The sequence below is a fragment of the Apodemus sylvaticus genome, chromosome 2 (genome assembly GCF_947179515.1).
Source record: "Apodemus sylvaticus chromosome 2, mApoSyl1.1, whole genome shotgun sequence".
Taxonomy (NCBI): Eukaryota; Metazoa; Chordata; class Mammalia; order Rodentia; family Muridae; genus Apodemus; species Apodemus sylvaticus.
Window position 1 is genome coordinate 180791645 of NC_067473.1, and position 27517 is coordinate 180819161.

The 27517-nt window shown below is 41.9% G+C and overlaps 1 protein-coding gene across 8 annotated transcripts in view; it reads right to left on the minus strand.

The window, feature by feature from the left end:
* The window catches only part of Abcc9 (ATP binding cassette subfamily C member 9), a 113169-nt gene that overhangs the window by 55569 nt on the left and 30083 nt on the right, over positions 1 to 27517 (minus strand). For 6 of the 8 annotated variants that reach the window (XM_052175224.1, XM_052175221.1, XM_052175222.1 and 3 more), the window contains 9 exons: positions 26273 to 26313; positions 25222 to 25364; positions 18147 to 18255; positions 13441 to 13545; positions 11697 to 11769; positions 8060 to 8165; positions 3708 to 3746; positions 1507 to 1608; positions 1144 to 1228 (listed from right to left, as the gene is read on the minus strand). In XM_052175224.1, coding sequence (XP_052031184.1) covers positions 1144 to 1228; positions 1507 to 1608; positions 3708 to 3746; positions 8060 to 8165; positions 11697 to 11769; positions 13441 to 13545; positions 18147 to 18255; positions 25222 to 25364; positions 26273 to 26313 — 803 coding nt within the window. The remainder of the gene's footprint in view (positions 1 to 1143; positions 1229 to 1506; positions 1609 to 3707; positions 3747 to 8059; positions 8166 to 11696; positions 11770 to 13440; positions 13546 to 18146; positions 18256 to 25221; positions 25365 to 26272; positions 26314 to 27517) is intronic. The other 2 variants (XM_052175227.1, XM_052175226.1) reach the window with 1 other exon arrangement.

Genomic DNA, 27517 nt, shown 5'->3' on the forward strand with positions numbered 1-27517 from the left:
TTTAAATGTGTGTTCCTCTGTGTGCATATGTGCACAGGAGTGTAAGATGCCTGTGGTCAGAAGAGGAAATCATATACCTTGGAGTTGGAGTTACAGGAGGTAATAAACTGTATTAGATGGGTGGCCAGACTGAACTTGGGTCATCGGTAAGAGTAGCAAATGTTCTTATCTGCTGATCCAGCCCTCCAGCTCTCAACATATACCTCTATAATGTGATATTATAAGTTATGCCAAATACATGTCATGATAATATTCTTTCATGATCAAATGTTAAAAATAATTAAAAATTGGCATTAACTTAGCACCTAGTATGTACAAAGCTTATGTATGTGGCTTTAGGGCTTTCTGTGGTTTGTTCCTCATAGCAGGCTCAGGAGATCAGGATTGCTCTCATTTTACACATGCAGAAGCTAATTAATCCTCAGCACATGAAGCATGCCTTGACTAAGGCATGATGCTGCATCAGAAAATGGTTGAGAAGAAGGTAGCTGATCATGGACAGCTGAAACTGACTGAGTTTGGGAAATTTTCAAAGTTCTTCAGCCATCGAATCCTCAGCAGTACTGTGCAGAGGACAAAATTACCCTTGACACAATTTGTTATCACAGTAGGTGACACGCATTAGCGTTTCGCCTACCACAGCTTTGGACCTGTAAGAGTTATAATTTTTTTTTAGTCATTACTGTGGTAAAGATGGCAGGTCTAAATGCTTTCAGCTGTTCAGGATAGCTATAGCGTGATGTCAGCATAAAATACGGGTGTGTAGAGATAAACTGTACGTTAACAAAATAAGGAGATGTTGACGAGACTGAAAGAAATTGTTAGAATCAATCTGAGTTTCCAAAGTAATTCAAGTCAGCAGGACCAGTAGGCAAAAGTATGCTTGGTCAAAGCCAGTGGTGGTGGTTCCCGAGGTGGTGGTTCATGCTCCCCAGCCCCCACCCACCACCACAAGTCCTGAGAGGGCAGCACAGTGTGATGTGCATAAAGGATGCCTGCCCTTATACTTTGGCACTTGTCACTGGGACAACAGGGAACTCCTAAGCCCCCAGACTTCTCATTATGTTCTTCTGAGGATAAATGACAAACAGAAAACTTTTCTCAACTTGTGTGCACTGCCTAGTTCAGCTGTGTGCAGCTCACCCTCTCTCCGATTTCAGTTTGGTCTCCAAATGGTAACAAATCAATGTCTGGCTGAAGAGAGCAGGCATCGGTGACAGCCTTGTACCTTTGGGGAAAATGAGATTCAGTGTGTTTTAGAATACAGATGTTCCCCCAAGTGTGTTATATACTCTGACCATCATCACCCCCTTCCCTTGCTCTTTGCCCCCTCCCCTCCTCTGTTTTCTTTTCCCTTTCCCTCACCTCTCTTCTCTTCCTATCCCCTTCTGACCCTTTCCTTCCCCCCTTTAGTTTTGGGGCATCACTTCTCAATAAGTGGATTGGTCCAAACTCACAGCTCACACGTGGTTGTTTCAATTGTAAAAGCTGTCCATGCAAAGTTACCTTTGTCTGTTGAAAGGACTTCCAAAAGTGATATTTTCCTCGACTGTAGCATTTAAGAGCCAAGGCTTCTGGGCAGCATAAGCCACAGAATACCTGCTTCTGCTGTGAAGAGGACACACCCAGATTACACAAACTGCTGTGCTGAGCATTTCTGTATAACTAAGGGAAAGGAGATCCGAGAGGGAAGACCCAGAGTAGACAACTAGAGGAGCAGGCAGCAGCCACCATCCTTAGAACGTGTTCACTAAATAAGCTACTTAAATTATGGGGATCTGGATCGAATTAAAATATCATGTGATAAGTGATTCTCCTGTGCTGAAGTGCTTAATGCTATAAACCGCTAAGAGAAATTTTCTTTTCTAAATTAAGATTAAAGGGTTATTAATAATTCACTCTCTTTAGTAACCACAGATGTTTTGGTTTGTATTAAACTCACTTTATATAATAGTGGATTTTTTTATGTGACCTTCAAGAAACATGAATTGAAACTAGAATTAGAGCATCCGTTTGCAGCTTAGTCACATAAATATATTTTAAAACCATAGGTAACGTATAAATATTTCAAAATGAAGAATGATATCTAGAGAAGTCTATTTCAATGTTGAAATAACTTAAGTTCCATATTTCAAACATATAAAATATTTTTTAAGGAGAGGAGCTGGGGGTGGGGGGGAGAAGACGGGTGACCATGATCACAATATGTTATATAAAATTCTCAAAGAACTAACAAACGTCTTTAAGAGAAAGGCACAAAATAAAAATAAACTGATAAATTCCTCATCTCTGTTCTATTTCTTGGGCTTATGGACTTTATCAGATGCCTGTATGCTAGACTGTAACTGGCAGTCCTGTGTGTTAGACCTTAACTGGCAGTCCTGTGTGTTACATTGTAACTGGCAGTCCTGTGTGTTACACTGTAACTGGCAGTCCTGTGTGTTACACTGTAACTGGCAGGCCTGTGTGTTACACTGTAACTGGCAGTCCTGTGTGTTAAACCGTAACTGGCAGTCCTGTGTGTTAGACTGTAACTGGCAGTCCTGTGTGTTACACTGTAACTGGCAGTCCTGTGTGTTACACTGTAACTGGCAGTCTTGTGTGTTACACTGTAACTGGCAGTTCTGTGTGTTAGACTGTAACTGGCAGTTCTGTGTGTTAGACTGTAACTGGCAGTCCTGTGTGTTACACTGTAACTGGCAGTCCTGTGTGTTACACTGTAACTGGCAGTCCTGTGTGTTACACTGTAACTGGCAGTCCTGTGTGTTACACTGTAACTGGCAGTCCTTTCAGGATACATGTGAGCTGAAGAACCAGCAGATAATGGAGTCAGGCTGGGGAAGGGCACGGCCGAGCGTCACAGTCAGATTTCCAGGGTTAGTTCATGATGTGTCAGTTGTGACGATGGGATTGTAGTTAACAGAAAAGGAAGGTTAGGAGGAAGAAAGGAAGAATTGAGGAAAGCTAAATGGTCACAGGGTATGCTGGGGCTTCAGAGGACATTAGAGTCTAGTGTGACAGTCATCTTTTAGATAACTACAGACACAGGAAAGCAGTGGTCCCCAGGTCTGGGTTGCCTGTCTGCCCTTCCCCTTACTCTGGGGACTATCTTTTGATGCTGGGGCTCAAACCCAGAATTTCATTGAGATTTGGGGTCGAGTTTGGTTTGGCTTTGTTTTGTTTTGAGTAGTTAGAGAACGGGGCTCTCCATCTCAGGATTATACTCAAATATCTTTGGAGGCACAATTAATGCATGGATTAATTGTTTGTGTTTTTATTTGATGAGCTGTCAAACTCCTTTACTAAAAGACAGTTTGATTTTCAGCCAAGCTCAAAAGACACGAAATCCATTAAAACAGAAACAGTTGACACAATTTGTTTGCCAAATTAAATTTTTTTCTTTCTTTCTTTTTTTCTTCTGTCTTTGCTGAGACAGACTATCACTGAAGGCTGGACTCATCTAGAGCTCAGTGTAGAATGCAGAATGGCTTAGAAAGCAAGCCTGTTCTTCTGCCTCAGGGTTTACTGGGATTACAGGCATAAGCTTAACAAATTAATCCTTTTGTGGGCCACTGCTGTTGGAAATATTGTAGACATAATAAAAATGACTGTACACCATCACAATGAAGAGGGAAACTGGAGCGAGAGATTAAAGACTGAGGGAGGACGTTATTCTTATTAAACTCGGGTGAAAATAGAAATAATACCTTCGGGTTGCTTCAAAAGAAGGCTCAGATTCATTTACACTGTAAGTACGGCAAACAATGTTCATTAATGATGACAAGTAGCCACGAGTGGATGTGTGTGCAAACCAGGTACACGATAAACAAGTACCAGAAACACTCTTTCAATTCATTTCAAAGACAAACCACATAGGTAATTTCCTTCGGTTTCTGTCTTCCTTGGGCAGGAAATATGCCATCGCTAAGCTTCCAGGGGACAGCAAGCTCAGCTACCTCCCACACGGTCTTCTGCTTCCAGTCACAGCTTGTACCCTACGTCCAGTTCTGCTCCACTAGCTCTAGAAACTTAAATAATTTCTCTAAAACACCATTGCCTGCAGTCCTGTATTTCCTACTTCTCCCTGTCATTAAATTTTTATTTTAATGTACTTAAATTCCTCATCCACTACCCTGAGAAAGGGTCAGAAGAAATGCATTGAGAATGTAAGCACAGAAGGCACTCAAAGCCCAGGTGTCTGGCTCCAAGGATCATGTAAGAAAGCTGGACATGCAGCAGGTTCAAACTGCAACATCTGGACACAATGATGGAGTGGTGAGATTCATGTCAAAGTGGGATTTGATTAATTGCATGTAGTTATACCTGCATTGTGATGGAGAAAAAAGCATTTAAGATCAATATTTTATATTTGAATTTTGAAGCATTTAGGCTCACCTGAAGGATATTATTTTGAAAGTTCTATATTCAATAGCTTTACACAATTGATCTAACCCAAGAATAGCTACTCTTTTACTTTAGACAGTGTCCTATGCTTTTATTTTTGTAAGAAAATGTATGTAATTACATCCTCTAATAATAAATTTGTCTTAGAACTGTTACAAGTAAATTCCACTATTACACATTGCAAATGACATGCTAGCATGTTTAATGGAAACAAAGAGCCATTATACCACTAAATACCATACTAATAAAATACCAAACTAAAAAGTCCCTCGATAATTATTCCCTGACTTAAGTAATTCATAAGCAGCAGGTACAAAAATACATCATTTCCCAGGTTTTAGATACCAAGACCTTAATATTTTAGCAGTAACATTACTTAAGTCATCTATGGAAGAAAAAGCAGGTATGTTGGAAGTTAATGGACTCATTTTTATTCATCTGCATGGAAATGTTCATCACACAACTGATTGTGTCATCCTACACAGATGGAGACCGTCAACATATCCAAATAATGATTGAATAAATTCCTGCTATGTTCAATATCAATCAAAGTATTTATTGGTGCTGGGGAGATAACTCATCGGGTAAAGTCCTGTTAGCCAAGCCTGACAGACCTGAGTTCAGGCCCTGAGAGCCATGTGGCAGAGGGCAGATGGGCGAGGGAAAGACAATGGCACAGGACGGAAAGGCCTATGTTGAGGGACATCAGAGATTTAAGCATCAGATCCTTCAGTCTGAGGTGCCTAGGGAATCTCCAAATGACCTTGGCCATGAAGCAGAATTTAAAGCCCAAGGGAGATCCCAGAAGCAAATAAGGACTTTGGAATGAATTCCTGTCCTGAAAAAATGTGTTAGATAACAAAGCCCCAGTCTCCATTCCTTATTACTTACAAAAAGAAAAAAGATCAGCAAGTGATTCCAACAATCCTCATTTGTTTACAAGAAAACAAAAGACCAGAAGAAACTGAAGTGTTGGGAAGATGCATGCTGAAATGGGTGCTTCTGTAAACACAGAAGCAGAGGAGAGAGAAAGCAGAATCCTGAAGAATAACACGTGAACAGATTGACTATGAACAGAAATCTATGACTGGCTGGCTGGCTGGCTGGCTGGCTGGTTGTTTGGTTGTTTGGTTTGTTGGTTTGTTTGTTGGTTGGTTGGTTAGTTGGATTCGGCTGCTTCTCAGGTAAGGTCTCATTATATAGCCCAGGCTAGCCTCAAAGTCATACTCCTTCCTCATCATCCTGGGACATGAGATCATTGACATGTGCTACTGTGCCTTACTATATTCATGAGAGCCAGACTGCAAGTTTTCTAGAAACTAAACAAGGAGGTCATCTGAATATGGAAAATATTAGTTCAGTATCACATGACCAGGAGGCAGAGTGAGGTAATGCCTAAAGAATACCCAATGCCTTTAAGGATGTCATGCTTTAAATTTATATAGCTTATGTATTTGTGTGTGGACATATGCATGCCATGGTCTAAACTATGTAAAAATATAATCAAGGGTTATTGTCTAAACTTTAACTTCATTCTTGATGTTTTTTTTTACCATCATTTTCTATCAATATACATTCTTCTTACGGAATAAGATGGAACATACATGGTCTATATGCTTTGGAATGCAAAGAAACAACGAAATGTATTTCAACATTACTGTGTTGGTAATTTATTAAACAAATTATAATAATCATGGATGGTGATACCCAGAGTCAGATTGACTCAACCAAAGTGCAGGCCCAGAGAAGAGCAGATTAGAACTCCGTGGAAATGTGAGGAAGCCACTTCGGGATTTCCCTCACCACCTCATATTCTTCCCATTTTTGATAAAACAATGTTAAATGAGAGCTAAGTAACTTGATTATGATGGCAATGTCATATCACGTAACCTAGTCCAGTAGGATCTGCTTTTTCATCCAGAACAGAGGATGATTGTCAGAGGAAAAACACGGCTTAGTATCTGACTTCAGTGATTAATACCGCACTGAGGGGCGGTTATATCCTGAGCTATCCTCTGAGTGAGCCAACGTGGCCACTGCCTTCTGACTCATCCAAGGCAGATAAAACTTTTCTCAGCTTCCCTCTTTTGCCAGTGATACTGCAAGCAAGAGTTTTAGGACAAAATTTGCAGCCAAACCTTCCTTTCTCATAATGCGTATTTCAAGCACAGTGTATTCTAAAGGGGCCAGAAACTATTTCCCCAGAGAAACCTGGATGCATGAACAGATGGCTGTACCACATGGGATGTGTTCAAAAGTGGACCCTTGACATCGAGACTTCTCAACTTGGGCACCACTCATGCATGCAGCAGGAGGACTCTCGGTTGTGGGGCTTCACAATGCATCTCAGTCTGCTTAGCAGACACCTCTGACCTCTAGCAACCAGAAAAACAGTAGCAGAGTTACTAAGTATGTCTCCTGCCATTGCTATGTTCACCAGGGAAAAATCACACCTAGACATGAACTCCTAGACAGCAAGCGGTCCTAATTTATTTATTTGACAAAAAGTTACAACCATTCCTTCATATACTGCCTAGGAGCACTCAACTAGGCAGGCGAAACTAAATTAACCTAGTTTGGCCTTCAGTACTCAGTTCTGTACTAGTAGAGCCCCATATCACTTCATTACACAACATGTTTTGAAGACTCCCTGACTCCCTGAATTGGTGACCTCTCTTAGTTTCAGCTGAGGTGTTTGCTCTTTACAAACCCATCTTTTAGTGTCTCGGGACTTGAAGAGCACCAGGCTAGGTACCTTCCTCTTCATGTCTTTTAAGTAGCACACGAGGCTGTCCTGCCTGTGCATTTTCTCAATACCTCTAGTGGGTGGAAAGAAATTGTTGCTTTTCAGCCCTTTACAAAGTCTTTAGAAAGATCGTTTAATATTGGTTCCCTGAACATTGAACCCTTGTTGATCTGTTTACATTTAAGTTTTATAAATAGAGTTAATTTTCCAAAACTTATTTTATGACAGAATGGATTTTGAGTGTTCCCTATTTACATTTAAAACTGTGTCTTTGCCACACCACCTTTCATCTTAGCATGCACTAGTTTATATGATCATAAGCCATCACGGTGAATTATTTTATAATTTTGTGACATTTGAGGTTTCTATTGAGTTTTGATATATCTTTAACTTATGGTTTTATGTCTTTGCACATTTCCGAGATTCTTGGTTCATGATATGGAGAAATATTGTGGTAGTCTTCTCTTGGCAGATTTTTAGCTGTGTAAAGAAACCAATTTGAAGCAGCACTGTGCTACATAGCAACAACCAACAGCTTGCCTAGAGTCACCTGAGAAAGAGATTCTCTCAATTAAAAGATCATCTAGATTAGACTGATCTATGGGACTGTATGTGGAAGACTGTCTTCATTGTTAAGTAATAGAGGGCGACCCAGCCCACTGTGGGTGGCACCATCCGCTGACTGTGTAGCTCTGGGCTGTCTAGGAGAACAAGCTAAGCGTGAGCAAGGTGAACCAGCAAGCAGCATTCCTCTGTAGTTTCTGCAACAAGTTCCTCCTTGATTTCCTTCCTGACTTCCCTCAGAGATGGATAGCGACTCGGACATGTAAGCCAAACGAACCCTTCTGTCCCCTAGTTGACTTTGCTGAGCATTTATGACAACAGGGGAGGAAAGCAGAATATACTTACTTGTTCCAGTAAACTTTTCCTTCCAGGGTCTGCATCTCACCAAGGATGGCAAGGAGAAGAGATGATTTCCCACAACCCACTTGGCCCACAATCATGGTTAACTGACCTAGAGGAACAAAGCAAAGGACAGAAAGACTTCACTTGGCTACAGGAAACTAAAACTCAGCCTTGGGGGCATGCTAGGATTCTCAGCACGAGGAATATAGACAGCTGGGAAGATTGGTACAAGCTCGAGGCCTGTCTGGTCTACATTGAATGTTCTGGGATCTCAAGAATCACATAGTGAGATGCTGCCTCAAACACCAAAAGCAAAACAAAATAGAAAAAAATTCACCAACATCATAAATAACAACATCATAAGTTTAAAAAACCCACAAGGTTCAATTCCTACTCATTTAGATAGGTCTAATGTTTTGATACCTAGACCTGTTTGATTTCAAGCAGTGAAGAAAATATACCAACCCTTTTCTTTTTGCAAAAGAAAAGAAAAATAAAGTATATGGGTCTTGACTTGTTATTGTAACTTTTCTTGAAAGAAGATCTCATGTGGCATAAGCTGTTCTCAGACTTGCTATAAATTTCTGATACTTCTGCCAACTGAACCACACTGCAGACCCTTGGTTTATGTTTTGTAAATGGAAAGTTGTTCATTTGACTAAAGAATAAAAGAAGTAACTTCTGAAACCATCAGCATTAGTTTTAACTTTCACCATTGAATTCACACAATACAGGGTCAATTGTGACAAACATTGGTTGTTGGGATGAAAGTGGTTAGTGTTGTCATTAGGACTCTAAATTCCCACGTTGACTTCCAGGTATGATAGAAAATGGTCAAGCTACTGACTGTTACACCAGGTCGAGTGAATATTTCTATTCAGTTATTCAATCATTTTAAGTAAAATTATTGGGACCATCCCTACATATCTTGTTGTTTTTCGTGCTGTCATAAGTGCTATTGTTTCCTAAATTTCCCTCTTGGTTTGCTTGTTGTTAGTACATCAAAATACAGAAATAAGACTTAACCAAGTAAGAGCTTCACACTGAAGACTCCAGAGCAGTGCTAAGATGTATGCCAGGGAGCAGAGTGATAAATGGAAATGTGCCTTCGGTAAACTGACATTATTAAATGTCCACAATTCCCAACACAATCTACAGATTGAATGTTACCTTTCTCAACATTCTGTGACAAAAACATACTAGAAAGAATACATTGCAGAGCCTCACTGATCTCTGCGGTAAGGAAACATTAGGTGATGACAGAATGGAACAGAGAGTCCAGATCTAAATCTTCATGTATAGTCACCTAATCCACCATAAGAGTTTTAAGACCATATAATGGGGAAGGAACAAGCAACAATTCAGAAACTAAGTGTCCACTTGCAAAAGAGAGTGATTCGAAGTTTAAGAGTCTACAGTACCCCAAAGTCATCTCACAATGACATAAAGACCTAACAGACTGGAAACTTCAAAACCCTTGAAGATAGCATAAAATAAAAAATTCTCCATAATAATCTTTGCAGTGAACTTTTGGATTTTAAATGGAAACAAAATTCAATTAAAAAAAAAAAACAGAAAGATGGGAATACTTCAACATATAAACAGCACAGCAAAAAAAAAAAAATGAACAGAGGAGAAAATGACATAAAACACTCAGAAACCTTCTATCTGATAAACTATAAATCCTCCAAATATACAAGAAGCCCCTACAACTCAATATCAGAAAAATAGAACGTAATCATTTAGTATGAAATTAGTATGAAGGTGACTCCAACATTACAACCAGAGCTACCACATGGTCCATGAAAATCCCTGCTGAGTGTCTGCACAAAACAACTAAAATTCAGATAGTGAGAGATGTCTGTGCTCCCAAACCCACGGAAGCATTTTCAAACATCAAAGCAGATAGAAAAACTCCAACGCCCACTGATGGTGAGAGAACACAGTTTGCACATGTAAGGCTCATGTCTAAAAGATAGAACACAGTTTGCACATGTAAGGCTCATGTCTAAAAGATAGAAATCCTACTGTTCTCAATAGAGATGTGCCTTGAGGGATTATGCTAAATTAGTAGGACAAAGAAGAGATGCTACATGAGTGCCTGATGGTAGTTTACAATACTCAAACTCACAGAAGCAGAAATAGGGAAGGCGATTGCTGCCCTTAGAGGATGGTGGGGGGGGGGGAGGGGGATCGAGGCTTAGTGGATAAAGCATTTTCAAGATGATCCGATGCCTGCTCAACAGAATTTCTGTATCACTTCAATATCTGGCCAGATAGCTCAAGGTATATACTTCCCACAAAAATTTATAAACTAGAAAAAGAAAAAGAAAAAGAAACTTTGCAAATGGCTGTATTTTAAGATCTACTGCTATGCTGGACCCAAATTCTTGAAGGGGACAGAAAGACTACAGAGGTCCTAAGTGCTGGACATCTTCAAGGAATCTGTCTTCTGGACACAATGGGGCAGTGTTATATATGAACCCATAGAGGTTATAATAGCATGCACAAGATCTGCACAAAATTCAAGCTAGACAAAAGTCCACACATGGGAAGGGCAGGATACTGCATGAGTTACTGAGGAGCTGTTGGCATTTGAGAGCTGCCGGCAGAGAAGGAGTCAGATTTATTTCCTGGTGCAACCCTGGTCCCTCTCCCAAGAGTAGTGGAACAACGGACACAGTGTTTGCTGAGTATAAAAATAGAAGTTATTCCACTAACTCAGTTAGTAAGGACATAGAGGTGGAGTTGAGAGATGGAGGTAAAAATGGTCAAATACAAACTCTGTAAAGAATGAATACAAATATTGTTGTAAAGAAACTCAAAATGAAATATTAAATAAATAAGTTACTATAGACTAGTTGCAGCTTAATAAAACTGAAAGGTAAGAAAACTAATAGGCAAGTAAATTCATCACATGAGTGACTCTGGACGACTTGCATCAGCATTTTGTAGGGCCTTGAATGTTTTCACAAATAGCCTTTCTTCGAAGTTGCTCTTAAACACAATGAGAAACTGACAACCCCAATTTCTTAAGTAACACACAAATCACCAAGTGAACGGGAAATAATTTGTCCAAAGACATATATTTTTAATGACAGTTCCGTTTTATAATTTCTAGTTTCCAGTGATGCTGTTGCCTTATGAGGAACCTGGTGCATATCAGTAATAGAAACTTAGGGCTATATCTTTAAAAACTCCTTTAATGGGGCAGGAAATATGGGAAATAGGCCAGTGGTTAAGATTATGGGGACCAGAGTTCAGAACACCAGAGCCCAAGTAAGTATCAGATGGGCTTGTTAGCCACCCCTGGAGAATGGAGACAGAGCATTCCCAGATAGAGGCGGGCCAGGCTAGACATATCACTGAGTTCTGAGTTTAACTGGGAGACCCCTGTGCAATGAAGAAGGTGGAAGATAGACTGAGAAAGATTCCAGGCCTCAATCTCAGGTCTTCACATACATAAACTCAAGGTGGCCCTTCCACAGACACATATGTACAAACATGCAAGACATATGCACACACACACACACACACATGAAATGGATACTAAGTAAACATAAATAAAGCTTTTCTTTCACTTTTTGTTATGCTTAATTATCTTGGTAAAACACAACAATGCTCAAGCCATGAGCCTTACCTGTTGGAATCTTAATGTCAATATTGGATAATGTAGCTAAAGCACTGCCCCATGAAAAGTATCCATTTGACACCTAGAAAGTAAGAACACAGGAACCCAGTTAGACATGTGGTACCAGCGAATAACTGGAGGGCAGCTCCTTTCACACCTTTAAAACTGTAACACGGCATAGAGCTGGGTCGCAGAGCCTAATCTAAGTTCTACGTGTTTGGTGGTGAAGCTGAGAGCAGTTGATATGAGGCTGGAGAGGCGGCTCAGCAGTCCACAGTGTTGACTTCTCTCCTCTCTGACAGCTCTGTGTTCAGTTCCCAGCATCCACATCAGGTGGCTCCCAAGCAGCTGTAACCTCAGCTCAGGGAATCCAATGTTCTCTTCTAGACTCTGCCAACACACACACACACACACACACACACACACACACACAGAACCCACAACACATGGAACACATAAACTCACACAGGTGTATACACAGAAAAACAAGTAAATACATACAACATACATCTTTATTAATTAAAAACAGGAATCATATTTACTTCTCACATACCAGACATTGAACCCTAAACTGCATTCTTCTCACAGGCCAGACATTGAACCCCACTGCCTTGGACGGGCCTGGAACATGCAGGGGACATAGAGACTTCCAAAAGGGAATGTTCCAGGACCCTGGTCTTCTGATGGGCAGCTCTGTTCTGGTATCCACGTGCGACTGGCTTCTCTCTGGGATTTGTCCCAGCCATCCGTCCCCAGATGTGCCCCAAGGCCACCATTTTTAATTGAGTTCTACTTAAGCCCAAGAGGTTGCAGAAAGTATAAAAGCAATTATATGAAATTATACGAAATGTACCAGGGACCAGGAGAAGCTGATGAAATCATACTGTGCCCGTATCCATGTTGGTGCCAATTTACTCCCAGACAAAACATTCTATCTTGCAGGAAGCTTGTCAAGGCTCAGGAACTCCAAAATGGAGACCCCTTAAGCCTTAGGCAATAAGCAATGCACAAGCATCAAGAAGTATCTGAAATGTACAATCACATTGCCTATCCATCCCCCACTGCATACAACCAGGAAAGACTGAGAAGGGCAGACTCTGGCCTGCCAAGATCCCTGTCATCAGTGCAAAGAGATCCTGGGTCCCAGCTCTCCTGAGCCATCACCCATTCTGGGATGGATGCAACTGTTTTGAGTCGTCCATGTTTCTACAGATAACCCCTCACTCACACCCCCGTATGTAACTTCAATAGACTCATTGGTTCACCAGGCTGTACTTTAGCAGTATTGTTATGTTAGCTTCCTATCTGTGGTGAGGACACATTTGTTGATACCTTCCTAGGAACAGCATCATGGAACAACTATTTTTCTTTAAAAAATAGATTTATAATACTGGTACTTTCTGTGGACTGGTTTATAAAGAAGTCAAGAAAACAACGATAACCACAGCTGGGCAGTGGCAGTGCATGGTTTAATCCCAGCACTCGGGAGGCAGAGGCAGGAGGATCTGTGAGTTCGAGGCCAGCATGGTCTACAGAATGAGTTTCAGGACAGCCAAAGAAACTTTGTCTCAAATGAAAAACCAAAAATTACAAACGAAAGGATGATAAACTCACCGGAGTAGCTGTTAAAGATGGTCAGGGCTGTGATCACAGCAAAGAGACTGGAGGTCCACATGCGACCCTTCTGCAGACCTCAGCCTACAGAGTAGCATGAACGCTCCCAGTCAAGTAAGAACCTAAGGCCTGAGCTAACCTTTATGGCGATGTCTTCAGTCTCAGCAGGCCGAAGACGCCGTGCCTGCTCGTAGCTGTCCAGGTGGTACCTTCCAGGCTGCTTCCTGTTTATGGGTTTTGATTGCTGCGTTCCAAATAGAAGAGGACAGAAGTTGAAGCGCTATAAAAACATTGACATTTTACCAAACCTTCGCTCGTATTGCTATTTCACTTCAAGTCCAAGAAAAACAAACAAAGTGAATGTCAAATTTTAGACTGTTCCAGGCTTCTCCACAAGAGCAAGTACTGAAAGATGTCGAGCTGAAAATGTAAAGCTAACTTATGGACCTCTTGGGAGAATGGAAAGATGAAGACATAGAACTAGGGAATGATGGTGGGAAGGGTGCCGATTGCTGGCGCTTGCTGGCTTCAGCCCAGCCCAGAAAACCTGAGCTGCAGGCTCAGTGAAAGACCCTGCCTCAAAGACTAGGCAGAGAGCAAGAAAGGATACAGATGCCCTCACCGACCTCTCTGTATACACAGGCCTGTGCGCCAACCTCGCCACCCACACATGCACACACACACACACACACACACACAGAGAGAGAGAGAGAGAGAGAGAGAGAGAGAGAGAGAGAGAGAGAGAGAGAAGGAGGGAGGGAGGGAGAGAGGGAGGGGAGGGAGGGAAGAAGGGAAGGAGGGAGAGAAATATGCACACGCCTTCATACATATGTGCCTAAATACACACACACATACACACACACACACAGAGAGAGAGAGAGAGAGAGAGAGAGAGAGAGAGAGAGAGAGAGAGACTGGAGAGACAGCTCAGTGCTTAAGAACACTGGCTGCTCTTCTAGAGGCCCTGAGTTCCTAGCACCCACATGGAAGTTACAACTGGCTGTAACCCCAGCCTCTTCGGGCCTGTGTGGGTACTGTACACACAAACATATGTGTTGCACAAACATGCATGCAAGCAAAACACCCATACACAAAAAGAAGATTTAAAAAAAATTAGAATAGAAAACCTCAAAAATTGTCTATAAATTTAGCAGTAAATTATTTCCTTATAAATAATTATCTGTCTCATTTAAATACCCTGTAGAGGTAATTAAGGTTAAATGGTAACAGTTTAAAACTGTTAATTTACCTAGTAAAGTGGGCGATTCTAGAAGTATGAAACTGTTAAAAATATTTTTGTTTACAATTTCAGGCTTAACATCTTTAAAAATATCACTTCTATAAGAACTAGCAATGTCTGAAAACAATCCAAATGAGGTATTGCCTTTCCAACTCTCATTAACTGATGTCCCCCCCCCCAAACATCAACCATCAAACAGAACATTGCCAAGGCTTCATGCAAGAAACACAACCCAAAATCTCAGTAAGAAAACTGACAGCCAGGAGCTAGCCCAGGCTAGTCTAGCTCGGAAACACTATGCACACATATCTTGCATTAAAGGATGAGAAGTTGTGTGTGTGTGGTAATGAGATGTTGTGTTAGTTGTCTGTCCTCCCATAGCCCTCACATACAATCCTGGAAACAGTGCATGAAACATTCTCAAATTACCACAAGTCTTTGGGGTGGATCTATCTTGCACACAAAGTAGATCTGTACCTCTATTCTAACATGCTTGTCTTCTGAAGTCCTGACTACTGTACTAGTGTCACCCCAGAGGCTCAGAAGAATGACTTCATGCTCTTCACGAAACCAGGGCGAGGTTGGGAAGGAGCGTGTGTTGACAGAGACTTGAGTCGCAGCTCCATCGATGTAATTTGAAGACGCTTTGGCTCTAGAACATAACCAATTCTCTGTGGAGGTTCTATAGCCAAAACCACTCAACTCTAAGCCCTCACAGGATATATAGCATCCCAATGCTCTCGGGGAGGAGTTTCCACTAGTATCGTTTCAAACACACGGCATTTTAAAGAGCTTGTCATTTTCTATGTTGGTCTGTCCACACTGATGAATGACCCTGGAAGACACCAGAAGTCCAGACTGGATTCAGTAACTGAAGACATTGGGCATGGCTGAGAGAGATTCTTTTTTTCTTCCAAAAATCTTCTTACAGCATAATTTTTCTCTTCTACCTCACCTCATACAGAAAATAATTCTTCAGATTCCTCCAACTCCGTGAACTTGACCTCTGCCTTCTCTGGGGTCGTCTTGCTCTGCTCACCCTGCCTCCCTGGAAGATGGTCTCATGTGTTCTTTGGGAGATGGAAGATCATCAAAAGCATGAGGGGCTGGTTATAATCAAAGATTGGACTTTCTTTTTCTTTAAAAAGTTAAATGCACTTGAATGCAATTTTAAAGGTTTATTTTTATTTGTGCACACAAGTGTGTGCGTGCATGCATGCATGTGTGTATATGTACATGTGTATTGTGTACATGTATATCTGTGCATCTGTGCCCACAGAGGTAGAAGAGCAGAGAGAGAGAGAGAGAGAGCAAGAGAGCGACACACACAGAGAGAGAGCAAGAGAGTGACACAGAGAGAGAGAGCGACACACAGAGAGAGAGCAAGAGAGCAACACACACACACACAGAGAGAGAGAGAGAGAGAGAGAGAGAGAGAGCGACACACACAGAGAGCAAGAGAGTGACACAGAGAGAGCGACACAGAGAGAGCAAGAGAGTGAGACACACACACACACACAGAGAGAGAGAGAGAGAGAGAGAGAGAGAGAGAGAGAGAGAGAGAGAGAGAGCATCAGATACCCTGGAGCTGAAATAAGAAGTGATTGTGAACTTCCCCACTTGGGTGCTGAGAACCAAACTCAAATTCTCTTCAGGAACATCAACTGTTTTTATTGACTGAGTTGCGGTCTCCAGTCCCCATAGATTCTCTGTGTGGCCCACATAGGTATCCAACCCATGAAGGACCTCAGCACTATAAGCTGCCTGAAGTAGCCAGCCAGCCATATGTGTTTGCCTTATTCTACATCTCCACACAACATCAAGCATTCTTTGTAGGCCCTGCTATGACAACGAAGAAAAGCACACATGAGTTATTTCTCAGACAATAATCACACCTGTTCAGTGAGACAACCACAGCCAGCCACAATCAGCCAATCAGAAGGCAGCCATCTTTGAGTCTTCTTTCTTCCTGTTTCTAAGTAATCTTTTAATACATTTTTATTAACTGAACATAAAAAACACACAAAGGGATCTAGAGATGTGCTTAGCATAGATGAGGCCCTGGGTAATCCTTGACTCCTTAAGCAACACACATATACACATACACACACACACACACACACACAGAGAGAGAGAGAGAGAGAGAGAGAGAGAGAGAGAGAGAGAGAGAGAGAGAGAGAGAGTCAGACAGACAGACAGACAGAAATTATACACTGACTTTCATCAGTTCTTCACCATATTCACCACACCTGCAACAGACTTCTACTCCTACCATCATCTCTTGCACATGTTGCTACAGTCACCTCTACTCAAAGTTCCCCTCTTTGGCCTACTGATCTCACTCAGTAACCAAAGTTAACTTTTGAAGAAGTAGTAAAATTATACTGTGCTTCTAATCCCAGCATTGGGAATGTGGAAGGAGGAAAAATGGGAATTTGAGGTCATTCTCAGCTATGTAGTTCCAGGCCAGCCTGGGATATGTGAGATACTATCTCCCAAACCCAAAATAAACAAAGCAAATAACCCTTCTACTACATTTCAGTAAAATATAAACCCTTCCCATGTTCTACAAACCCCTGAGTCATTATTATAACTGCGTCTCATTTTTCTTTTTGTCACCAGGCTTTAAACATACTGCCCTTCTGTTCTTTATATAAACCAAATCAATCCACCACTCAAGATCCTTATGAAGTTGTCCTCTGAAAAATGCCTTTCTGTTCCCCAGTGTCCCTCCAGATGACACATGCCAGCAAGGCTTCAGCCCAAGTGCTGGCTCCTCAGAAGTGCCATTGGGCAAATGGGAACCCTAATTTAGTAGCCCCATTACTTTGTCCTGCCTTTCTTCGTTTTCTTTTTCCACACAGGAAATGATTTTGTAATTTCAAACTAATTTATCATTCGATTCCCGCCTCAAGAAAACAAACCATACCAGGAGAGAGCTCAAGCATTGGTTCAGAGCCACAGCCTAGCTTTTGGCTGATAACTCTTGGCATCAAATACAAGGTAGCCCGTGAGTCTGGAAGCCTGGTGGATCTGTGACAAGTGGGTGCTTTCTATTGCATGGGACACATGTCCAGACAAGGCTGACAGCTTCCAGACCCTGTGCAGCTATTGAATTAATGTTTGTGGCCAGGATGAGTGAACCTGCTGGTCCACAGTTGATAAGACTCAGGTTTAAACTCTGCCTCAGAGCCTTCCTAATCTTATGACTTTGTTCAAGCCACAAATGCATGCCAAGTCAGCGTGTTGAGATGAAAATAAAAACAGGCAATGCACTGTGTATGTTAAGCATATCCATGTCTTAAACTAAAATGTGTACTGGAGCTAAAATACATCCTAAGTGGATAAGAGCAAACAACCACTCAATTCCCTTTTAAATCAATCATAGGGTCATTCTCTTCTGATTTATAGAGGCAGTATTTCTGTATCTGTATACCAATTTTAGATGTGTGAGGATTTATTTTTGTGGGCACAAGTAGCCATTTTTCTTCACATAGATTTAAACAAACAAAGCTTACAGTTTCTTCTAACTGCGCCCAGATGGAGACATACCATTTGTTTGGACTGTCCTCTGTATGGCAAAAAAGAACCCAAAACCCACTTACCACTCCAGTATGCTTCTTACAGGACTCAAAGGGCAGTGTGCCCTCCCCAGTCCTCCAGCTGTCCTCACCAATCTCATCGCTCAAGAGAAACTCATTCAGCTTTTGAACGCTGCAGGAAGCAACAAACAGCATGTCAGGAAACCTTATGAGGTAGCTGTATAAGGACTTGTTCATTTATCAACATCTGTGGCCTGTACCCAGAAAGCCATAGCAGTACAACTGTCTCAGGAAATGATGTTCTGTCCATCTAGAAGGACAAGTATTCCTTTTCAATGAGTGCAGGCTGTAGCTGCCATGTGCTCTCATGTTTTAAAATGTGGGATCGGAAGAAATGCCCTTGTCACCAACAAGAATATCCCTTGAACACTCACATTCTGAACCCCTGAACACAAGCCCAAGTGCCAAGACCAGACTCAAGAGTCTGAACTTCCAGGTCTAAAAGGGCCTGGGCCAGTCGGGCCGTGGTAGTGCACGCCTGTAATCCCAGCACCTGGGAAGCAGAGGAAGATGGATTTCTGAGTTTGAGGCCTGCCTGGTGTACAGAGTGAGTTCCAGGACAACCATGGCTATACAGAGAAATCCTGTCTTGAATAAAATAAATAAATAAATAAATAAATAAATAAATAAATAAATAAATAAATAAATAAATAAATAAAAGTTCCTGGGACACATTGCAATATGGATGCTTGTTCAATAATTCAAAGGATAAACAGTGATTCATACAGTCCATCCGGCAGATCCAATTCTCCATTCTTCCTTTCAAATATGTACACAAATCTCACTGAAGTTTTTACGGAGTTCATGAGACTTAATGTTGCTGAATGTCAAGAAGCCAGGAGTCCTCAGCTATGCTGGGAGTGGAAAGAACTTTCTCTTCTCTAGGTGACATCCTGACCCACTAGCTTTAATTGTCAATCTGACACACTCTAGAGTTATCTGAGATTGGTGTCACCGTTGAAAGATCTCCTAGATCAGGTTGACCCATGGGGATGGTCTTGATTGTGAGTTGATCTAGAAGGGTCCAGCCCACTGTGAGCGATACACTGTTTCCCTCGGAAGGTGTCCCCAAGCAGAATAGGAAATCCAGCCAAGCATAGAGCTTCCCCCGCGTCCCCCCCCCCCCCCGCTAGCCCCCAGTTGAGCAATCAAGCAGAATTTCCCTACAGTTGATGCTTCAAGTTCCTAACTTGGCTCTCTGCAATGATGGACCATTATTTAGAATTGTAAGCTGAAAGACACCTTTCTTCCTCTAAGTTGTCTTCAGTGAGAATGCTTTATCATGGCAATAGAAATGAAACTAGATGCATCCAATTTGGTGCTTCTATTTACTATGTAAATAGATGGTGCCCAATGCTAAGCCTCTGAGCCTCCCTGTTCTCTTCTTCTAGCCCATTAGACTATGAACACCTTTAAAAGCAAAACTCTCTGAGTTCTGGGTCTATCTCAATGTGCTTGTTGTGATTCCTCAGTGATGTTGGTGAAAGAATAGTGGTTAATAAATAGTAAAGGCACCCCTGCTTATAAGAGGTCCTCGCAGGAACCACTGAGACAAATAACTATGGGAAATGTACAAACCCTGACCAGAGATAAAGTAACCTCAGCCTTGCTACCAGGTTTCTCCTTTACACTACAAAGCTACTGACGTGAGGGGCCTTCTGTGAGGTATAAAAGGGCACCTCTTTGCCTTTCAGCATCTTCCCCATCATCTTCGAGCCTCATCGTCTGATAATTCTGGTGTCAGAATCATCTCTCCATCCACACAAAACCACTGTTGGTCTTCCAAGTACACTGAGACTTCTAGGGTACTTACCCCTCCCTCCCTTCTACAGCCTGCTCCCTCTGATCAAGTTCCCTTTCCCTCTTCCTCCCACTAGTCAACAGCTACTTAGCGCTTTAGAGTTATCAAGCATAGGCACACCCTTAGACCACCAGGAACCTTCCCTTTTCTTTAAATGAACTGATGGCCATCTCAGGCCACACCATTCTGTGTATAGGGATTCATTTGGCTTCCCAACCTCTCAAAGTCCACAGCAGACCCCCTGTTCATGTCCACCAATCTCTCTTCTTTGAAATTACTAAGGCGACCGATCTACTTGGAGTATTCATCGGAGGATGTAGTCCCACGGAAGACGCTTGGGTATTAAGTGGGAAAGATGGTGTCAAATGAGTGAAACTGAGATTTGTGCAAAGACCTGCAGTATGGAGGATGTTCTAGGCCGTTTCTATGCACTGTCTGATTTTTATCAGTCCTCAGAAGCAGGCAATATTATGCTATTCATTTCATAAACAAGGAAACTGAGCCTTAGATACAACCAGACAACAGCACACATGAAACAGAACAAGTACTTTAGGCCTAGAGTTTGAACGTAGGTATGTCTGATACACATCAGTTTGCTAACCTGCCTTCACTGCTGTTAGGTTGAGTCATTTGTTTATGTCTCATCTGTTCAGATAATTGACAAATATATGTACAGTTGTATTTATACACATTTGCTGTTCACTTCTCAAATACTACTTTGGTTGTTTAATATTTATTCTTATTTTTACTATGCATTTGTTATGGCTGCATATATGTGAATGTGTACCATGGAGACCAGAAGAGAGTATCTGTTCCCCTGTAGTGGGTTAACTGGGAATAGCGAGCTGTCTAACATGGGTTCTAGAAACCTAACTTGAGTCCTCTAGAAGACCACCATGTGGCCTTAACCACTGAACCATTACTCCGACCCCTCAAATAGGACTTAAAACCCTTGGAAAAGTGTTTCATTAATGCAGAATAACCAATTGTGTGACCAATAGTTACATAGGTTGATAGTGATTATGAAACCTTGTCAATTGGAATACAAAAACCTGGCCAAGGTACAAGCATGCCTGATAATAAATATCAATAACTATTTATTGTACAGATGGTGATATGGGAGACTTGGCAGGCAGAAACATCTCCGAGAGGCACATGAAAGGAAAGACAAAGTTTGTTGGTTTTGTTGTTGTTGTTGTTGCTACTTTCCCCTGGAAATGAGAGATTTCTTTAATAACTTTTTCCCCTCTGGCAAATAACCTCTTTGGACATAGTTACTGCATTACACATCAAATACCAAATACCTACAAGGAATACTACATACTCCACTCGGGAAGGGAAAACATATAAATTATTTCTAAGGACGTAGAGAAGTAACTTTAGCATTGTGGGGGAAAACCACTCTTATTCAAGCATGTTTGTTTTTAGGGCAGGATATCAGGTAGCCCAAGATGGCCTAAACTCAGCATGTAGCAGAGGGTAGCCCTGAACTCCTGCCTCTACCTCCCAAGTCCTGAGATTGTGAGCATGTATCACCATGCCTTCTCTTTTTTTTTTTAACAAGAATTTTATTTTAATATTATGTGTAGGAGTGTTTTGCCTGCATGTACATCTGGGTGCCACTTGTATGCCTGGCTCCTGCAGAGGTCAGAAGGTGTTGAATTCCCTGGAACTGGCATCAAATTTTAAGTAACAAGTGACTTCTCTTTAGTCTGTAGTTTGTAGAACTTTACCCAGGGTGGAAGGTTTGAGGCTGTGCCAAATAAAAAAGCAAAATCTGCCTCTTTGCTCCACTTGTCGTAAACGTGACAACAGGTGTGTGGCACACGTCTGTGTGCCCCTGCTCCTCCGCTCTGTGAGTGCCACAAGGACACCCGGCTACTGATCTGAACTGTTCGAAAAGAATGTTGTGTAGGGCTTGACCTGGAGCAGGGAACTCTGCAGGGCACTGTGTTTCCCCCAGCGAAGGGCTTCTTGCACACAGAGCAGGACGGAGAGAGCTTGCTTCAGCCCGTTCTCACCCACCACGTTTCTGAATGCACTTAGAGTCCGGTAAAGAGCATATGACTTCTACGAGCCCTGAAGAGATTTCAAAATCAGCTGACCAAAGTCTCAGTCTCCAATTATAAACAGGCGGCTCAGCTCGCTGCTGGCCAACTGGCATTTGAGACTAGTCACGGGTTCCCAGGCACTGAAGCAAATGCAGAGACCAGTCAACACTGGGAAAAAGCTTGTTTGGGTTCCCAGAACCAGTACCCAGTGGGAAAAAAATCTGGCCACTTCTGTTGACCCACCACCTCTGTAGGACCTGCAAATCAACCCAGAACGTCATTTTAGAGAAGGGAGCTTTTAGAAGCACATTCTGTTTGGCCTGTGGCTTGGGGAAGCTGGCCTGGGTCCCTGGAAGTATGCTGGCTTTATCAGGCTGGCAAATGCCTTTTCTCCAAGAGGGATAAAGAAAGAAGGCTATGATAAATTCACAGAGGGTACTGTGCACCGTCCACCTCACTTAGATTTATTAGTAGGATTGTATACTGTGCGTTTGAAGAAGAGCCCTTTTATCCTTCTCGAATCAGCTCTCCAAGTCCTTTCAATGTTTGGCAAGCTCCTTCTTTCAGAGGCACGATAATGCTGTAAGTTATAGGCTGCTTTTCACTTCAACTTCTAGCACAAAGTCAAGTTTCAATTAATTAAGACTGCAACCCTAGAAGGGACAGCCATTAAATGGAGAGAATGAAATAAGGACCAAAATAGAAGACTCTGGCCATTTTTCAATTTTATCGTTTGAAGAGGCTTCCCATCCAGAGTGCAGCCTAATTTGGAAGCGTGACTACAGGGCTGCAGTCAGTGATCTATGCAAGCTACCCCTAAAGCAGAACAGTGAGAGGAAAGGAAGGCTGAGGCCAGAGGGTCTGAGCTCTGAAGTCCAAGAGCTTCCACCAGTTCCTGAGAGCCTGGTTCAGAGAAGAGGACTGAAGCTCTGTTAGGATACTATCCTCCCACTTGGCCCTTTCCAGGATAGCTCACCTGTGGGAGGTTATCGAGCCTTTAGTCACTGGCAAGTTAATATAAACTGTTGCCTACAGTCAATGTATTGAGCATAAAATTCTAGGTTTCTCAGCAACACATGGGCCTTGTGGAAATTATTATTTTGAAATGTTCTACATTGATATCAATGGTCGAATGCACCCTTAGGCTGTTCAAGTTTTCTTCAGTGTCAAGGCACGTAGATATTTCTTTCAAAACTCCTACACAAATGCAGCAAAGGCTGCCTGCGGTGCATGCTGGAATTCTACAAGCTATATCAAGATGGCTAAGTGAGAATAAAATACAACTTCAAGATCGCCTTGTTTATAAGATAGCCTAGGACAACAGATGGTGGCACAGACAGTGCAGTATGGCTTGTTAACATATTTGTGTCTATGGTACAAAGGGAAGAAATGGGAAATGGTCACCATCACATAACACCTGCATTGGTAGCCCTGCGTCATGGCAAATTATAACGGAGACAGTTACCCTGGCTGTAAGCATATTTAAGAGAAAATGGACAGTTTTCAAGTCTTTCTTTGTTCAATGAATATGAGCTGGGATTTTTTTCCCCTGGCAGATAGATTAAACTATAAACCAAGCAGCCTATTCTGTTGGTTTGGAAATCTCCCGTTACTGCTGATACACCTGTAGATTGGTTCAGGTTCAATGGGAAACATCATGATCACCTCGATAATATATTAAATATGCATGCAAGCTTTGACCTGTGTCACTTCAATGGAAGCATCATTACCATCTTCATGAAGAACCTTTAAGTTATCACCATCACTTAGAGGAATCTGACCAAACCCAACCACCAGACAAGACTGCAAAGGCAAACAGGGCTGTGCATTGCCTTGATGGTAAACACGTTAGGGGGGAAGTAAGACATTCTAAGTGTCCAGTAAAACAGCCATCACACTGAATCACATTCAATAAATGTGATTGTTTCTAGAGAGTGGACTGTGGAATAGACAGTGAGAAGCTCCCTCTTGCAGCAGACGGGAACAAATATAGAAACCCACAGCCAGACGTTAAGCAGAGAACGAGAGATCTTGGAACACAGCCGCAAATGGAATGTCTCCATCAAATCCCTCCCCTCACAGTTCAGTGAACCCCAGAGGACAGAGGGGAGGAAGAAAGGGTGTAGGAGCCAGAGGGGTGGAGGACACCAAGCAAACAGGCCTCTACCTCCACACGAGCAGAGCTCACATGAACCACAGAGATGCAGGCAGAAGCACAGGACCGCCCAGGTCTGCCCCAGGCCCTCTGTGTATGTATTAGGTTTCCAGTTTAGCATTTTATGGGATCCCTGAGTGTACAAATGAGCGAGTCTCTTCTTGTGCCTTCTCTTGGGCTCTTTCCCATCCATTGGTTTGTCTTGTCTGAGTTCCATGTGATAGCTTTTGTTTTATCTTATTATATTTTATTTTGTTATATTTTTTAAAAAATAAATAAATGAAAACAGAGACAGGGGCAAAGGTGAATGACTGAACTGTCATTTATACCTGTTGGGGGAAGGAAAATCAGTTTTCTCCAAGAACTTGACTCTGGGTATACCAATACTCCAGAACAGACCTCATGTTCAGGGGTAATTGGTCAACATATAAGGGATTCCACATTGTGTGTGTGTGTGTGTGTGTGTGTGTGTGTGTGTGTGTGTATGGTTTTATTTGGTCACAGTTTGGTGCTTTGGGGGAGCAGTAATTTTATTTTATTTTTCCTGGTTTAATGGGGGAGGGGAGTTGTAATGGATTTTTGGATCTGGAAGTTCCTCGAGAAGGGAAGGAATATGATCAAAATGTATTTAAATGGAAAATTGTTTTAATAAAATATAATAATAAAAATAAAAAGTAAAGAACCCAAATCTATGAGGATTTCATAGGGAATGAAACACTGCATGTTACATCATCAGCTTCTAACTGTGGGAATCTTTGCACATTGTTTTCTCTGATCCATTTCTAGTTTTGCAAATGTATCAGCAAAGGCACATACTATCCATACCATCAATAATCAGAGGAACCAGGACAGTTAGGTGCATGTCTGATGGTGGCTTTGACTGTGGATCACACCTGATGGTGGCTTTGACTGTGGATCACACCTGATGGTGGCTTTGACTGTGGATCACACCTGATGGTGGCTTTGACTGTGGATCACACCTGATGGTGGCTTTGACTGTGGATCACACCTGATGGTGGCTTTGACTGTGGATCACACCTGATGGTGGCTTTGACTGGCTGTGATTCATACCTGATGATGGCTTTGACTGCGAATCTGACCACGGTGGACAGCAGGAAGAGCGGTGTGACAAGGATGTGGAAGAGAGACAGGGAGGCAAAAGCCTCTGCAGGTTTCAGGTTGTTTCCACTGGCATATGCATGTGTCACAAACGTCTGCAGACACACAAAAGGGTTTATTTAGAAAGTTCTGGAGAGAGCGGTGTGCGTGCTGACATTCGACTTGATAAGCCTGGCATAGCCTACTGTGCTGGTCATTGAAACCATGAGAAGGAATTACTTCAGCCCAAACTCATAGCAAATACTAAATACTAAGACAATCCTGGTCATCAGTAAAGGCATGAAGGTTTGTACATGATCCTCACAGTAAACTAGAGAGACAGAGAAGTCAGCTTATTTATAGAATAGGAAAGTGACTTCTATAAAATTACTATCCATGCAAGGAGGAATAAACTGGACAGAGAACTCTGGGCCCCCTACACCCAGCCAGATACTTTCCAAGCAACCCAGACTCTCTGTTCTAAGCAAAGAGAATGGCCTAGCATTTAAAGGTCTCTATAGTTAATACAGCCACATGGAGTCCAATGAAGACCTTGTAAAAAGGTCTTCACATGTGTAAAAATCATACGGCTGAGTTTGGCATGTTAGTGAGAAACTGGATCATTCAATACATCCTGGTTGCTAATAAGAGCTGTCTTGTTGTAAGAATGTATGAGAACCAGGTGGATACTTCACAACCAGTGTTAGTTTTAATCCCAGAGGGACATTTGTCTACAGTTGGGAATAATTTTCATTGCCATGGGTAGGAGAGGCACTGCTATCTAGTAGTGTAGAAGCCAAGGACATCACTGTTGATACTAATGCTAAGGGTGTCCTCTCACAGCAAAGAATTATCCAAACCAAAGTATCCATGGTGTCCTGGCTGAGCAATCTGGACTAGAACTACTGGAAGGAAACTGAGGAGAAGGAATAGGTGTGGGAAGTAATAGACACGGCCACCCACACACTCTCGTTCGGAAGTCATTCACTATTTCTGTTTCTAAAAGCAAGAAAAAGTGCCTCACCGCAAGAACAGCCGCGATGGGAATTGCTGTATTCATGAAGACTGCGGGAAGAAATCAAATGTGTTATGTCACTCACTGACTGGGAAACCGTTCTTCATGACTGGAAAACCATCCTCCCTCCAACCCCCATCACCAACCATGAAATCATTCTCCCTGTTTAACTTGGTCATCCTCTCTCTCTCTCTCTCTCTCTCTCTCTCTCTCTCTCTCTCTCTCTCTCTCTCCCTCCCTCCCGCCTCCCGGGATTAAAGGCATGTGCCACCACTGCCCAGCTGTACCCATCTCTTTCTTAGTTGTACTGAATAAAAGTTCCTTAATTCTGTCCAAAAAAAAAGCCTTAGTCATCCACCATTACTTTTACTCTCTGTGTAGACAAAAGGCACAGAGTGTAATCAGAGTGCCCTGCCTGCCCTCACCAACATTCTTTGGACGCTTTCTCCTCATCTGTAGTTTTATGAGCCCCCACATATACATTTTAGGCAGAAAGTAATTTTCTTTATTAAGGAGTTATAATTTTTTCTTGTTAAATATTCCAAGCAACAGAATTCAGACAAAATAATCCTTTGATGGTGCAAATTATTAGAATATGTAAAAATGTGCATTTTGGAGAGCATTTACAGGTTATATTTTCTTTGGTCTACTGAATTAATTTAAGTTATGAAAATTTGGTTATTATGAAGGTGAAAAATGAGAATTTGACATTACTTCAGAATCCAACAGAGATAATTAGTTTTTACTTTTTGACCTTTCAATTAATAAATATTTTCCTATCTTTCCCCATCCTTTAAACCACAGTGTAAAGCAACTCAGAATTTTAGGCTAAAATCCTAGATCGTTTAGCATAGTATGTTTTTTCTTTTGTTAGTTTGTCTTTCTTGTTTTGTTTTAAAGACTGAATGATACATTTTTAATTTGTCTATATGTGTGTGTCTATGTGTGCCTGAGTGTATTTATGTGCATTATACGTATGCAGTTCCCTGAGGAGGCCAGGAGAGGGCATCAGATCCTCTGAAGCTGCAGTTACAGATTGGTGAGCCACCTGATGTGGGTGCTGGGAACTGAACCTAGGTCGTCTACAAGAGCAGTGGGTCCTTTTAGCTGCAGAGCCATCTTTCACTTTGTAGCTAAGGCTGGACTGAATTTACTGTGTACCACAGGCTGGCTTGAATCTGAAGGCAATCCCTCTACCTTAGGGCCCCAAGAGCTAGGCTATAATTATATGCCACCAATGATAATAGTATTCAG